Source organism: Pristiophorus japonicus, chromosome 5 (genome assembly GCF_044704955.1).
Source record: "Pristiophorus japonicus isolate sPriJap1 chromosome 5, sPriJap1.hap1, whole genome shotgun sequence".
Classification (NCBI taxonomy): domain Eukaryota; kingdom Metazoa; phylum Chordata; class Chondrichthyes; family Pristiophoridae; genus Pristiophorus; species Pristiophorus japonicus.
In genome coordinates, this window is record NC_091981.1 from 185,770,311 (window position 1) to 185,786,558 (window position 16,248).

The window sequence follows — 16,248 nt, forward strand, 5'->3', positions numbered from 1 at the left end:
GGGTGAGTGATCATTTGGGCGGCTTATGGGCGAGATGCCGAAAGTAGTGCATGGCGATAAGCTGGACGGTATTTGGGCATTTGTTTAGAATGGAAACTGTCTTCTGGGCGGTGCACAAGTGATGACATTAGATTTTATTAAAAAAGTATGGGCGGGTGGTTCGGATAATTCCCGGCGATAATTGTATGGCAAAAGTTACGCCGGCAATAAATAAATAAATAAAATAAATACTTATTTAGTTTCCATTTAAAATCAAATATGGCCGGTAAACTCAATCTCAGCGGTTAAATGGGCAGTAAATAGGCGGATATATGCTGACATCATTGTTAAGTGTACTAACTGAACACTTCATAATGGCCCGGATTTTTCAGTCAGAATAATGTTTAAGCTATCAGCGCTCACTGTTAAGAGTAAATCGGACAGCAAATTCCAGCGCCGCATATGTGCAGTTAAAACGCAAATCAGGAAGTTGCTGTCTGATTTGCCACAAGCTTCACTACACCAGTACCTCGCCCAGAGATTTGGCATGCAAACACATGAAGGGCGTGAAGTTGCAATACTTATCCACTTATCACGCCAGAAAAAGTTGATTCCTGTCCATTCAAATTTAAGTGAATTTTTAACAGACTTACGACCAAACAACACTACAAGTGTTGAGTCTTATTCCTTCCGATTTGAATTATTGTTGGAGACTTTAAAATTAAAATGTGTTTTAATTTTTCTTTTTTAAAAAATCTCACTTAATCCCATCTTTCTTTCCCTTTCTTTATTTTACATTTTGTACATGATTTTGAAATTAATTCAACATCTTAACTTACACTTCCTGGTTTAAACTCTGCGTGCTTCAGTAAGGATTCTTGAAACTGATTGGTTGAGGAGACACACAGTTGTTTTCCCTGTTCACCCAGATCTCCTGGAGAAGACCGCACACTGCATCAGACTCCCAATGACCACAAGTTGCTGCTCAAAAGCTCATGATAAGTCAGTGGGCAGCTGTAAGCATAATGAGCGGCGAGCGCTGACCGCAAAATCTGGTCCTTTTCTTTGCCTCTTTTCCTGCCCGCCCACCGCACTCTCCCAAGAGAGAGAAGTTGAAACTATATTATATACTGCCGAGTACGGAGTTGAAATCAAATCTTCTGCAATTCTAACTTATTAGTGCTGTTATTCTACTGCAAATTTTCCTGTGTACAGTGCTTTCAAAGAGAAAATACTAAAAATGGAGAAAACAGTTACGAGAAACCTTAGGAGAAACACAAGGATGAATGTTAAAATTAAAAATAATTGTAACCATATTAAAGACAGTGAGAAATATTCTCCCATTTGTCAAACCAGTCAATTGGATAATTTGCAAATGCTACTTTCTCCAGGCATGTGGAATAAGTGCTTTATAGTTTGGCTTTAAAAATATTTTTTTGGTAAACATGGTCTATTACTAAGTCAGACAGACCAGAAAGTCCCAACTTCAACCACCAGTTTGCACTGAGTAGGTTAAATTTCAGCCAGGGTACAAGAAAGCTACAATTACTTTTGCAACTTTATCAAGGGAGAAAGAGAAGCCCAATTTCGAGTTCTTTATTCAGAAACTGCTGAAGGAAAGTGCATCGGCATGGATGTCAAGTCAGGACAAGACAGAGCTTAGACAGGATTTCCCCCAAGCGTGTTGGCCTGCCAACACTTACTGCCTTGGCTTACACATGAATGGAAAGTATCCAAGTGCCCACGGAAAAAATAATCTAATAAGCAGACAACTTACGCACAGAGGGGGTAAAGGGAGAAATTTGGTAGAAACAGGAGGGGAAAACGTTCTCTGGAAATGAAAAGGTCCATGGCATTTTTTTCCTTACTAGAGCCACCCTGTAGCTGATGATTCTCCAACAAATGGGTCACTTGTAGAAAGAGACAAAATTAAGTTAATGGAGGTCAAAAGGAAGAGTCTGAAGATCTGAACTAAGTAGTTGTAAATGAGTAAGTTTGCATTAGTGTTTATTTCTAATTACAATAAACAGAATATATCAGTCCCTTATTTATACAAAAATACCTGAACAGTTACAGTTAAGTTCACAAGCCTTACAGCTATTTACATCAAGAAGCAAAGCATATTATGAATACAGATTTTCATTTAAAAAGTTAATACCTTCAAGCATTCCCTGAAAAAAGGTTTGCTGTATTCCATTTCAGTCATTAGTTTTTGCATTGTGTCAAATTTAATTTGTGATAAGCAAATCCTATCAGTGGAAAAGGTGCATTGATTGGTCAAATGGTTGGTTATATCTTCATGCAGATAAACAATGAGGAGCAGACCCATACAAATTGAAGCGCATTACCTATTTTCAGTTTTATGGGTGAATTAGCTTGCTGTTAAATGTAGACACGCAAGTCAATATAGATATTAATAACCAAAAATGTTTGGTATATCCTTCTTAAACCAAACATATGCTACATTGTGATTTTTTCTTCTTCACAGGCCAAAAAAATCAACAGGCTTCATCAACCCTGAGAGTCCCCTTTTACTGTACATTCATATCACAAATACAAAAATAAAATATCAGTCATTGGCTTCTGTATTGACAGCCGGTTGAACCGGTTGGGCCCAGTCAAATTGAAGACCGCGCCAGAATTTCAGTAGAGGAACTCAGTCAAGCTGATAATAAGAATATAATTAATAGTATATGCAAATTATCTGCTGAACTAATGGATAAGACTAACTGATGAGTAACTATTGATGGTTTGAACATCAGACACCACACATTATCATAAGGCATCCTAAACACCTTTCCCTCCTAAATTTAAATATAATTTACATTCATAAATATGCAAAAAGAATGCAATACTGATTTTAAAAATTCTGGCTAAGTGTTTACAGATAATGTATCTGGAACCCGGTTTCAAAAATATTCAGAAAGTTATTAGAATATCTATTTTGGATCCCATGATTTTATTAAATTCAAATGCCATCTGGCCAGCATTCGCAGTATTACAAAAGCGTGCATGTATATTGTTCTGTGGAGGTAAGTTAGGCAACCTTTTCTTTGAAGGGGGCACTTTGCGACAAATACAACACAGCAGAAAAAACATGAAAACCATTTACTTGTAATAAAGGCAAGTGTACAATGTCCTTAAACTGAAATCAAGCCTCACCATCAATAAGTTGACAGGTTGTGAAAGAAAATCAATACAACAAATACTAACTGAAATTGTTATTTGTAAACTATAGCGTTCTACTTCTACACATTCTCTTAAAACAGGGTGTCTCAATAGTTGTTTCATTAGAATTGCATTTGAAAACCAATTTGGTAGTTTTACAGTGCTGTATCATCTGAAATGTACAAGTTTGTAAAAATCTTACCAAATAACACAACATCCCTATTTTAAAAATGGGTTTAGTACATTTTGAAAACATCTGTTTTATAGTGCTCCTGTGCAATCTGAATAATAGTTTTATTGCTGTGAGCCAATAACAAAAGGTCACTAACCTGCACAACATGAATCATCTTGATTACCAGGGCTAGACAATGTAACTCTAGCAGACAAAACACTGTAGTAAACCAATTCCACTTTGTGGATAAACAATTGGTCAAAGCTCAGCAGAGTGGAAATGGTATCTAGTGCTGTGGAACAAATTCTCAAAACACAAAATTAAATCTCAATAGTCAAGCTACTTTATTAGATAGTTGTCAAAGATCTGGACAACGAGGTCCAGGAGTGTTGTAGGCAATTTTCACTTTGGACACAAGAGATAAACTGGCCGTTGCCAATCAGCCACCTGTTATACACTCCACCTGATTTTCATTTGCATTGAAGTCAATTAAGGGTGTATAATAGGTTGCCAACTGCCAGTTCTCTGCCTGCACCCAAGTAAAAATTACCCCTGTAGTGTCTAAATCCATAGTTATTAAATATTTGTCAGCTTTTCAGTAAACTCCAGAAAGTAATAAAAAAATTTAACTAATGCATCATAGTTTCAAAACTTGATTTGAATGCATTAGACCACAGTAGTATAACATGTTGGATCTGCATTCTTGCTCGACCTGTTCTCTACCTAACTTTGGACAGTGAATGATGGGAATGTAGACATTGCAAATGGCTGTAGGTTAGTTTCCAAAAGTAGCAGTCATATGACTTGTGCTATTCTTTCAAGATGTCTACACTTGAACATTATTCACAAAAGGCTGCATTGATGAAATAAGAGAAACATTAAGTGCTGTAGAAAATTAAATGTCTCTTCAGCAATAAGGTGATGTCTATTCTTTTTTGAATGAGCAAATTAGCTGCCCATTTTAAAATACAAAGTAATTTCTCTTCAATTCAAATACAGTATCAAGATTACTCCAGCATAGGTGCTATAGTCAAGTTGTTATTGTAATAAACATTATTTTATGTATTTGTCGTTTATCTTGAAGATCTTTTTCAGTTTGCACAAAGTAACTATTGAAACCTGCAAATACTCAATTGCTCAATTCATCTTTTCTTCTGCATTATCACATATTTTAGTTATAGTCTCAATTTATTTAGTCTTCAAATTATGCCTTTATTGGACTTCACAGTTGTTGAAGAATGCAGTTCATTTTCTCAAAACCTCCAGAGTTGACGCAGAGAATCAGGCAGCAATTCCAGTCTGTTATAGTTCATTCCAATCAGTAAACAAAATCAACGGTCATAAGGAAATCTGGGCACAGTAATGCTTTAGCTTGCAAGGAAGGATTCCTCGGTTCAGTTGATAAAATTCAACAAGCTGGATAAGATCAGTAAATCTGGTATTGCCATCATCAAGACTGAAGACAAGCTGTCCATTATCTTCACACTAGAAAGAAAAAAAGTCGATTGAATTACAAAGAATAACATAAGCTATAAATATTCCAAAAACCATAAATGTTTAAAACTAGCACCATGCACAAATACAACTACAGTGATTTGTGCGTAAGACTACACACGCACATTATATTTGTTACAAAAGATGACTGAATCCAATTTATAGAAGACATCTGTTAACTAAACTTTGGACTCTTATTGAACATTTTAGTGTTCCACTACACTTGAGCAATCTTCATATGATCAGATATCATAAGATATCAAATAAGGTCAACTTCTTCAGTATGACTAAAAAGCTCCAGCATTAAAGTTTACAAAGAAGTACCCTGTATGTCTTAAATTACAACTTATTCTCTGAAGATAATAAACCAAACACCAGGTCCTCAATTCAGTTGATCTCTAGTTCATGTGCTACTGGAGAATGAAAGAGCATTTAATCACCTCAAGTTTGGCCCCCTGCCCAGGCCAAGCAGAATTTGTCAGATTGCAACCCCCAACAGAAGTCAGAAAGTGGCACCCCTAAATAATCAATGAGGCTCAAAATACGATGAAGACCCTCCTTGGTGATGCTAAGAATCACAACTCTGGCACCCATCCCCTAAAAAAGATGACCTCACAGGCCAATATCCCATTAATGATGCCAAATGTGCAGTCACAACACCCCTCCTCCACCACATAAAGGCAAACATTCCCTCCTGCGCCTCCTTCCCTTCTTTCCCCCTTCCTCTCGTTTCCTGTTATTCTCTCCCTCACCTTCAACTAGCTGACCTTTCACCTCATCAAACCTCCCATCTTTCCACTTCTATCCCTACAATTCTCCCTCTCCCATCTCCAGTCCCCCTCCGTATCCTTACCTTTCTCCCTATTTCACACTGTCCTAAGTCCACCTCCCTCACCACCTCTACCCTACAACCTTCTATACCTCTATCCTGCTTTCTCGCCTCTTCCCATTCCTTTCCCCCTCTCCTGTTCCCTATTCTCTCCACTCTCCCCCACCCCCCCCACTTCTGCCCACATTGGTTCAAGTATCTCCCTGTCCTCTAACCTTGCTTGACCTAGAAACTCCCATTGGTCTTGACTCTGTATGCAATGTCAGAAGAGATCAAATAGTAAACTTAAATAAGCAAAAACTGACCACATTAAAAGAAAAGGCTGAGAAATGTTGAGTGATGATAAATATTAATTGGTGCCCTGGGGAATTTTCTTTTGAGTGGAGTTGAGGAAGCACCTCATCATTAGTTAATACACCTACAGTACTTGTCAGTTACGAATAGCTGGAAGTAATTTTATCCTAGTATTATTGATTGAAACTACCGCAAAGTATTTGCCATTAAAAGTCTAAATTCAGAATTATTTATGGCTTATAAAAAGATAGCATAAATCCATAACATTTAGAAATACAATCAAGAACTTACTGGTAATATCTGGAAATGCCTGATCTTCTGTTGACAGTATAATGTTAGCACAAATGTCTTTGGGTTACTCTGACTATCTCTCAAAAGAAATAACCTGCATGAACAAAATCAAAATTATAACCACTTGTTAAAATTGTAGGTACAATGTTCTGTTCTGTAACTTGCACTGAAAAAAACAGAAACAGAAATTTTCTGAATGAACAATGGAAGGCAGAAGATAGAGCAACTGCCCCATTTGATGCTGTCCTTTCTGTACTGAGGGACACTCTCATATCAAAGGTAAATGTCCAAAATATCTTAGTAAAAGTGCTTGAGTGTTTGAATGCAGTTTCCCATGTCTCTCGGTTGTGGGAGCAAATGAGGAAGTTCTCAGACTTCAGGAATATTGCCATGGTTAGACTACATAGAATGAGTCAATTGAATTTTGTTATTGTTACATTTCATTTTGTTTTAAACTCTAGATTTCTTGGGATCAGCATCTCAAACCATTCATGTATATGAGCCCTTGCCCTCTATGTTTCAGAGTGCTTTCACTTGCCCAGATATCAGGCAAATTTATAGTGTGCCCAAGAATCAAAGAGAATCCTCTTCATTTTATTTCAGCTTACTGATTTTATCAAGTGTCATTATTACCATATCCAGCTTTTCCTAGCATCCCAGCACTTAAAATACTTTTTGTTTGGGTCTGTCTCGAAGCCTTTCCCCCTCCCACACATCTTTAATCCGACTGCTCTCTGCCGCCAGAGCTCCAATGTCTTTCACTGTGACCCTTTGTCCATCTACAAGTTGGGCAATGCAGACTTAACTCTGGATTCAACTCCGGATTCCAGCCCTCCCCTTCTCTCCTCACTCAATTTCAGTACTGGAATGTGACCTTCAAACAAGTTGTGGTGATGTTACTGGTCGAGTAATCCAGAGGCCCAAACTAATAATCCAGAGATTGAGAGTTCAAATCCCACCAGGGCAAGTTGAAAATTTGAATTAATTAAAATAATTAAATCTGGAAATTAAGAAGCTGGTCTTGGTGAATTTAGCCATGAAATCTGTCGGATTGTCAGAAAAACACAACTGGTTCACCAATCTCCTTTAGGGAAGGAAACCTGCTGTCCTTACCCTGTCTGGGCCTATATGTAACTCCAATCTCACTCCAATGTAGTTGACTCTTAAATGCCTTCTGAAATAGCCTAGCAAGTCACTCAGTGGCCAAGTAACAGCTGATAAGACACTCTCTTTATATCATCCCCCTTCCCTGGACTCAGTCATCATCATAGGCGGTCCCTCGAATGAGGATGACTTGCTTCCACACCAAAAGTGTCATAGATGTTTCAATGGAGGACCCGATATTCCAGTCCTGAACTCCAGGGGTGGAAGATGCCTATGCGTGGGTTTTTAAAAAAAAACATGTGGTGACCGTTGCACATCAGCCACCACACAGGCTTGACCGAGCTCGGCCTTTATCACCCCCTTGCCTGGACTCAGTACCTCTCTGCACACAGCACCTTGGATTGTGGCACAGCGCATCACTTCTGGAACCCCCAGGTATCAAAATACAGTTAAACAGATTAACTGTGAGCTCATCTCAAAATGTCTAAACCTCAGGACAGTACCCAACCACTTCATATATTACAGCACCGGTTAGACACCGAGTAAAACCAGCCATGGCTCAGAGGATAACACTCTCGCCTCGGAAGGTCATGGGTTCAAGGCCCACTCCAGTGACTCTCCCAGTAGAGTACTGAGGGATTGCTGCACTGTCGGGAGGTGCCGACTTTCGGATGAGATCCCGTCTGCCCTCTCAGCTGAATGTAAAAGATCTCAGGGCACTATTCAAAAAAGAGCAGGGGAGCTCTCCCTAGTGTCTTGGTCAATGTCTATCCCTCAACCATCATTAAAAACAGATTGGATACAGGGTGGATAAGGGGGAATGAGTGGATGTGGTATATATGGATTTCCAGAAAGCATTCGATAAGGTGCCACATAAAAGGTTACTGCACAAGGTAAGAGCTCATGGGGTTGGGGGTAATATATTAGCATGGATAGAGGATTGTCCAATTAATAGAAAACAAAGCGTCGGGATAAATGGATCATTTTCCGGTTGGCAAATGGTAACTAGTGGGGTGCCACAGGGATCAGTCCTCAGCTATTTACAATTTATATTAATGACTTGGATGAAGGGACCGAATGTAATGTAGCCAAATTTGCTGATGATACAAAGACGTGTGGGAAAGCAAGTTGTGAGGAGGATACAAATAATCTGCAAAGGGATATAGACAGGCTAAATGAGTGAGCAAACATTTGGCAGATGTGAGCATAATGTGGGAAAGTGAGAGGTTATCCACTTTGGCAGGAAAAATCAAAAAGGAAATTATTTAACTGGACAGAGATTACAAAATGCTGCAATGCAGAGGGACCTGGGGGTCCTTGTACATGAAACACAAAAATTTGGAATCCAGCAAGTAATCAGGAAGGCAAATGGAATGTTTATTGCAAGGGGGATGGAGTATAAAAGCAGCGAGTCCTGCTACAACTATACCGGGTATTAGTAAGACCATACCGAGAGTACTGTGTACAGTTTTGGTCTCCTTATTTGAGGAGGGATATACTTGCATTGGAGGCAGTTCAGAGAAGGTTCATTCGGTTGATTCCGGAGATGAAGGGGTTGCCTCAAGAAAGGTTGAGCCTACTCATTGGAGTTTAGAAGAATGAAAGGTGATCCTATTGAAACATATGATACTGAGGGGGCTCGACAAGGTAGATAGAGAGAGGATGTTTCCACTCATGGAGGATTCTAGAACTAGGGGGCATAGTTTAAGAATAAGGGGTCGCCCATTTAGAACTGAGACGAGGAGAAATTTCCTCCGAGGGTCGTAAATCTGTGAAATTCTCTGCCCCAGAGAGTTGTGGAAGTTGGGTCATTAAATATATTTAAGGTGGAGATACAGATTTTTGAACGATAAGGGAGTAAAGGATTATGGGGAGTGGGCAGGGAAGTAGAGCTGATCCCAAGGTCAGATCAGCCATGATCTTATTAAATGGCGGAGCAGGTTCGAGGGGCTAAATGGCTTACTCCTGTTCCTATTTCTTATGTTATTGTCTGCTTATTATCTCACTTCTGTTTGTGGGAGATTGGTGGGCATTTTCTACATTACAAGCGACTACACTTCAAAAAGTACTTCATTGGCTGTAAAGCGTTTTGGGATGGCCCGAGGTCATCAAAGTTCCTGTCTAAATGCAAGTGTTTCTTTGACAATCTCCATCGCCTTCAGAATGCAGCACATGACACATGACTTTGACGGTCAAACAATTGCAATAAAACAAGTGAAGTTATTTTTTCCCTCACCCACAAAGGCTCTCTTGCCTCACAATGGGATCAAGTTTCGGATCCTTGCTGGAACGACGCACATCGGAGAGGCCCGCCGAATTTGTGGAACAGAAATTGCGCCGAATACTTGCCTCGCGATTCTCTGATATATGTTGGGCCGCTTCCAGATCGGCGCGGCGCAGCAGGAGCTGCTGGGGACGGGGCAAAGGCTTTGCAAGGAAGAACTGCCAGCAGGGGAGCGGGGCTAGGGCCCAGTGTCCTTCTTAGTGCCAGCAGAGTTGCGCATGTGCGTTGGAGCATGCGCGCATGCGCAGTGGCAAAGAAACATTGGCAATCGTCGTATCTTTAAAGGTACATGTCGAAGAGTGATTTTTGGTTTTGTGGAGCTGTGCAAAGGCTTGTGGTTGATTTTTTGTGCCTGAAGGAGTGCTTTTAGTAGTACTGTGGAAGAAATCACCTGCTGGAATCAGTGAGTGCTGTTTATTGCTGCTAAACCTCCAGAACAAGTGCTGCATTGGTGCATGCAAAATAAGGACTGATTTGAAAAATCAGAGTGTCAATTCAATACAGCAATGGAACAACATCCACCAAGAACGAAGAATTTCTTGCATGAGGAAGTGGAGACATTAGTTAATGTCATTGAGCAGAGATGGCAGGAGCTGGATACCAGCAACAGAGGTCACACAAAAGAAATGAAAAAATGCTGGAACCAAGTTGCAGAAGATTACTGCGCAGTGGTGCATACCAGAAGATCTGGAAGCCAGTGTAAAAAGAAATGGCACGACCTTGGTCAAGTAGTTAGTGTAAGTAATATTTTCATTTTTCAATAGAATCTAAACTGTAAATATGACCATCTGTATATGTCCACCCTGCAGAAAGACGCACTCTGTAAAAAGTTGTATTTTAATCTTTGCAGAAGAAATTGGCCCACAACAAAAGGGAAAGAACTCGAACAGGAGGCGGCGTGCCAAATCTAGATCCACTGACACGCTTGGAACAGAGGGTCGATGATTTGATGAGTCGTACATGGAGAAAAGCAATCAGTACTGCACAAGCTGGGCCCACACACAAGGGAAAGGCCTGCTATGTGAGTACTCATGCCACCCCATCCTGCCTCCTCCTGTGCTGCTAATCATTTGACTCTTTATATATATTTTGCAGATGATGCCAATCCTGAAGATCCTGAACATACAGAAGAACCAGATGCAGACGATCCAGAGGATCAAGAGCAAAGGTGGCTGCAGTCGTTGACTGAAATGTCTTCAGGGGAGACCTTAGAACTCAATATTTATGAGCCCATATCAACGGACATCAGTGTTCCAACCCTTGCATAGGGTTTGGTCCTACATTCTATGGTTTCACAGATTCCGACATTGCGGGTCCACTGGAGTGGTGCCGGCAGCAACACCCAGGGCCCCACCATCCCAGCCTGCGCCTCCCAGTGGAGTGGTGCCGCGAGGCAGACCCAGACAGAGAAGGAAGAGAATTGAAACACGCTCTCCTGAGATGCAGCGTGCAACAGATATGGGTCAGGTTGTGGCATTGGGTGTGGAGAGCAATGAGCTTACCCGATCACTCGTGGGCAGCGTCAGTGCAGTGGATGAAGAGGTAACAGTACTGACGGGAGAAATAGCAGTAATGACACAGGAAATGAGGGAGGAAATGCCAGAGGGAGTGCAAGTGACGGCACAGGCCGTCAGGGAGGGCCAGGGTGAGGTAGCTGCTGCAAGGGCACACAGTCTGGCCAGTCAAATTACACCCCCAAGAAGAAGTGAACATTTACTGAGATGTGGATGAGAGATGGTTGCAGCCTTTCTTTGCTGCTTTTGTTCTTGATGTAACTGTAGTAACTTTTTTCAAATTGATATTGTTTTGTAACTTTACAACTTAAGTGATCTTAGGGTTTTTAAGTGATCTTAGAGTTTAAATGTTCTCACATTTTGTACGTTATTTAATTTTGCACCTAAAAAAGTGATCTTGTAGTTTGTGATCTTGAGTTTAAGATTTTTCACATTGAAATTGTTTTGTAACTTTTGTAACTTTACAAGTAATATATTACACTAACATGAACTTTTCAATAGAATATTTTTACATTAAAACTGAATCATGTTCCATTAACACAACATAGGAACAACTCCAAAAAATGAACATGTCCATGCGCAACAGTTGTCGCTGAGCTCTCAGGCATCAGTAAGTGAAGCGTTCACGGATGAGCTGCTGGCGCAGGGCTCGAGCAATCGTTAAAGGAGCAAGATGGACCGCCCTTGTGCTCTGGCATCAGGCAATTGCATGCTTTCCTGATAGTCGTCATCATCCTCATTCTACTCTTCCAAATTACTATCAGGCACTCTCCCCTCATGTGCGTCTTCTGGTTGCACTACCAGCTCCTGCTGCCTCATGATGGCTAAGTTATGCAGCATGCAGCACACAACAGTGAACTGACTGACAATCTCACAGGAGTATTGCAAGTGGCCTCCGGAATGGTCCAAGCATAGGAAACGCTGTTTCAAGATGCCAATGGTCCTCTCTATGATGCTGCGCGTCGCAATGTGCGACATGTTGTATTGATGGTCAGCTTCAGTCCGTGTTAAGTGTAGGGGCGCCATGAGCCAGGTGGCGAGGCCGTACCCTTTGTCTCCCAGTAGCCAGCTCTGCCCTTCTGGCTGCTGCTGAAACATGTCAGATATAACGCTGTCGCGTATGATGAACGCATCATGGCTGCCAGGATATCTTGCATCGACTGACATGATGCGCTGCTTGTTGTCACACATGAGTTGCACGTTAATGGAGTGGAAACCTTTTCTATTCCTGTACTGCTCGGCATCCTTTACAGGTGCTTGCAAGGTGATGTGGGTACAATCAATGCAGCCCTGTACCTTTGGGAAGCCAGCAATCCTGGCGAAACCCACAGCCCTGTCATGCATTGCTTGGCCAGTCATTGGGAACATGATGAAGTCATTCCTCCGTATATACAGTGCAGCCATGACCTGGTAAACGTAGGCATTTATTGCACGTTGAGAGAGATGGCGCACACATCTCCAGTTGTAGCGTGAAACGATCCCGAGGCATAGAAGGAAAGTGTAGATATTACCGACGTAGGTAAAGCCTCCTCCCCATCAGCCTACAGGCTATGAAGTTCTTGGTGCAGTGAGTTCTAATCAATTCTCTCCAATGCAGCGAATTGATGGAGAACCATTGCATAATCCGTGGTGTTGATAATGCAGCACCCATACTTGAAGAACAAATTAAACTTTCAAACTTGCTGGTTGGCTGGCCCTCCCTCCCTCCCTGTGTTTTTCAAGCTTCCCCTATCCCCTGGCCGAACGGCCGAAATATCGCAGCTTCGCTTTCCTGCGGGCTGGGCTCTGCTGATGTCGCTCTCCCTCGCCGGTGCTATGCACGCCAACCTTATCCCCTGGCCAAACGACCGAAATATCACAAGCTCGCTTCACTGCGGACCGGGCTCTGCTGACGTCGCACTCCCTCACTGTTGCTTTACACGCCGACCCTATCCCCTGGCCGAACGGCCGAAATATCGCAGCTCGGTGCCTGCTGCCGCTGCATCGGAGAGGGAGGAAAATTTAATTTAATTTATTTATCATTCATGATGGCTCTTTATTGGTAAAAGTGAAGTGTTTAATGCTTGTAAAATCCCCTAACTTCCCTTCCCCACCCTCCCCCATCTCTCGCTCCCTGCACCCAATTTCTAAAATGTCAGCAAGGTTTTTCTGAGCATACAAAAATCTACACTTACTCCATTCTAAGTAAGTTTTCGCTGCCTAAACTTGCAAAACAGGCGTAAGTGGCTGGTAACGTCCCCTTTTGGAAAAAAAGTTCTAAAAAACTCTAACTAACTAGAATTGGAGCAAACTAAATGCCGAGAATTGCAATTTCTAAGATACTCCATACTAAATTAGTTGCTCCAAAAAAAAAAAGCGAGACCTGGATGTCATGGTTCATCAGTCATTGAAGGTTGCCATGCAGGTACAGCAGGCGGTGAAGGCGGAAAATGGTATGTTGGCCTTCATAGCTGGGGGATTTGAGTATAGGAGCAGGGAAGTCTTACTGCAGTTGTACAGGGCCTTAGTGAGGCCCCACCTGGAATAGTGTGTTCAGTTTTGGTCTCCTAATCTGAGGAAGGACGTTCTTGCTATTGAGGGAGTGCAGCGAAGGTTCACCAGACTGATTCCAGGGATGGCTGGACTGACATATGACGAGAGACTGGATCAACTGGGCCTTTATACACTGGAGTTTAGAAGGATGAGGGGGGATCTCATAGAAACATATAAGATTCTGACTGGACTGGACAGGTTAGATGTGGGAAGAATGTACCCGATGTTGGGGAAGTCCAAAACCAGGGGACAGAGTCTTAGGATAAGGGCAGGCCATTTAGGACTGAGATGAGGAGAAACTTCTTCACTCAGAATTGTTAACCTGTGGAATTCCCTGCCGCAGAGAGTTTTTGATGCCAGTTCATTGGATATATTCAAGAGGGAGTTAGATATGGCCCTTGCGGCTAAAGGGATCAAGGGGTATGGAGTGAAAGCAGGAACGGGGTACTGAAGGAATGATGAGCCATGATCTTATTGAATGGTGGTGCAGGCGCGAAGGGCCGGATGGCCTACTCCTGCACCTATTTTCCATGTTTCTAAATGGCTTACCCCTTAGCCTTAGACTGTGTCCTCTGCTTCTGGACTTCCCCAACATCTGGAACATTCTTCGTGCATCTAACCTGTTCAGTCCCATCAGAATTTTATATGTTTCTATGAGATCCCCTCTCATCCTTCTAAACTCCAATGAATATAGGCCCATTCGATCCAGTCTCTCCTCATGCACTCCATGATGATCTGTAGTTCTCTAAAGCAATCAATATGCTATTTCACACATATGCTATTTCATACAAAGGCAAAATACTGCTGATGCTGGAAATCTGAAATATAAACACAAAATGCTTAAAATACTTAGGTCAGGCAACATCTGTGGATAGAGAAACATCTCTCTACAGATGCTGTCTGACTGGCTGAGTATTTCCAGCATTTTCTATTTATGTGCCATTATACATATGTTGGTTGTGGGCATCTTCACATTTGTTGAAAGACTTTGCAGTATGCTTTGCACATTATCAAATGTTGTTACGAAGTGCTGGTGCTCAAACAGCTGCCTTTATATGCAGGCCCAGTCCCGAAATAGCAGCTCAGGAAAGTCTCAAATTGTTCCTCTTGACCATTGCTTTCTATTCCTCTACTGTCCCCTATATTTTCTCTTTTTCACTCTGGCTTAGTGTATTACCTGATGCTCCCCTCTCATTCACACTTGCTAAACATGCCTGAGCTGGTACCTGCATGAACTGAGAGGTGCTAGCTTTTAGTCATCAGTCGGGACTGAGCCATCATTTTATGAAACCCCTATAGAAACAGACAAGGAATATGTACTAGAAGAATAGCAGAAAGGAATTCCTTCAAACAGCAAAGAGATTTTCTATACTGATTTTGTGCAATGTATGATTGTATTATTGAGTCGGTGGAGAAAGCTGAATAAGAGAACAATACTGTGAGCTATGGTAAGGTTTCCAAGCTTTCCTTGTCTCACTCCTATAACCGCCAGTCCTAATGATTTAGAGGGTAGTGTCCTTAAATCAAGTGAAGGGCCGATAGTTGGAATATCCCCTCCCTATATGGTCTTGTTTGTCTTTACTTTTGACCTTTTCCTATAAGCAAATACAAACAGTGTAGATGCTGGAATTTGGAAGAGCAGAGACAGACAGACAGACAGAAAGGAAAAGGAGGTGGGGTAGCACTGTTAATAAAGGATGGGATCAGTGCATTAGTGAGAAACTATATTGGCTCAGAGGATCAATAGGTTGAATCAGTTTGAGTGGAGATAAGGAATAATAAAGGGAAAAAGTCGCTAGTGTATAGGCCCCCTAACAGTAGCTACACAGTTGGACGGAATATAAATCAAGAAATAATGGAGGCTTGTAAAAAAGGAATGGCAATCATCACGGGTGATTGGACAAAGCAAATTGGCCAGGGTAGCCTTGAGGAGGAGTTCATATGGTGTATCCGGGATAGTTTCCTTGAACAGTACGTTGCGGAACTAGCCAGGCAGCAGACTATCTTAGATCTAGGACTGTGTAATGAGGCGGGATTAATAAATGATCTTGTGGTAAAAGTTCCTCTAGGAATGAGTGACCATAATATGGTTGAATTTCAAATTCAGTTGGAGGGAGAGAAAATTGGCTCTGAAACCAGTGTCCGAAGCTTAAATAAAGGGGACTACAAAAGTATGAGGGCAGAGTTGGCTAAAGGAGACTGGGAAAATAGACTAAAGTATGGGACAGTTGAAGAGCAGTGACAGACATTTAAGGAGATATTTCATAACTCTCAACAAAAATATATCCCAATGAGAAGGAAAGACTAAAGGGATAATCATCTGTGGCTAACAAAGAAAATAAGGTAGGATATCAAATTGAAAACGAAGGCATACAATGTGGCCAAGACTAGTGAGAGGCCAGAGAATTGGGACCTGATGCCTTACATCCTAGGGTCTTGGGAGAAGTGGCTGCAGAGATAGTGGATGCATTGGTTGTAATCTACCAAAATTCCCTGGATTCTGGGGCGATCCCAGCAGATTGGAAAACTGCAATTGTAACACCACTATTTTAAAAAAGGAGGCAGACAAAAAGCAGGAAACTATAGA

At 41.6% G+C, this 16,248-nt stretch overlaps 1 protein-coding gene across 7 annotated transcripts in view; it reads right to left on the reverse strand.

Moving 5' to 3' along the window:
* Window positions 1-1,963: 1,963 nt before the first annotated feature.
* Window positions 1,964-16,248, reverse strand: part of LOC139264544 (growth factor receptor-bound protein 10-like) — a 318,358-nt gene continuing 304,073 nt past the window's right edge. For 6 of the 7 annotated variants that reach the window (XM_070881164.1, XM_070881168.1, XM_070881167.1 and 3 more), the window contains 2 exons: window positions 6,228-6,321; window positions 1,964-4,804 (listed from right to left, as the gene is read on the reverse strand). In XM_070881164.1, the coding sequence (XP_070737265.1) occupies window positions 4,658-4,804; window positions 6,228-6,321 (241 nt within the window). In that variant the 3' untranslated portion in view covers window positions 1,964-4,657. Of the gene's footprint in view, window positions 4,805-6,227; window positions 6,322-16,248 lie in introns of those variants that run through there. The other variant, XM_070881170.1, reaches the window with a different exon arrangement.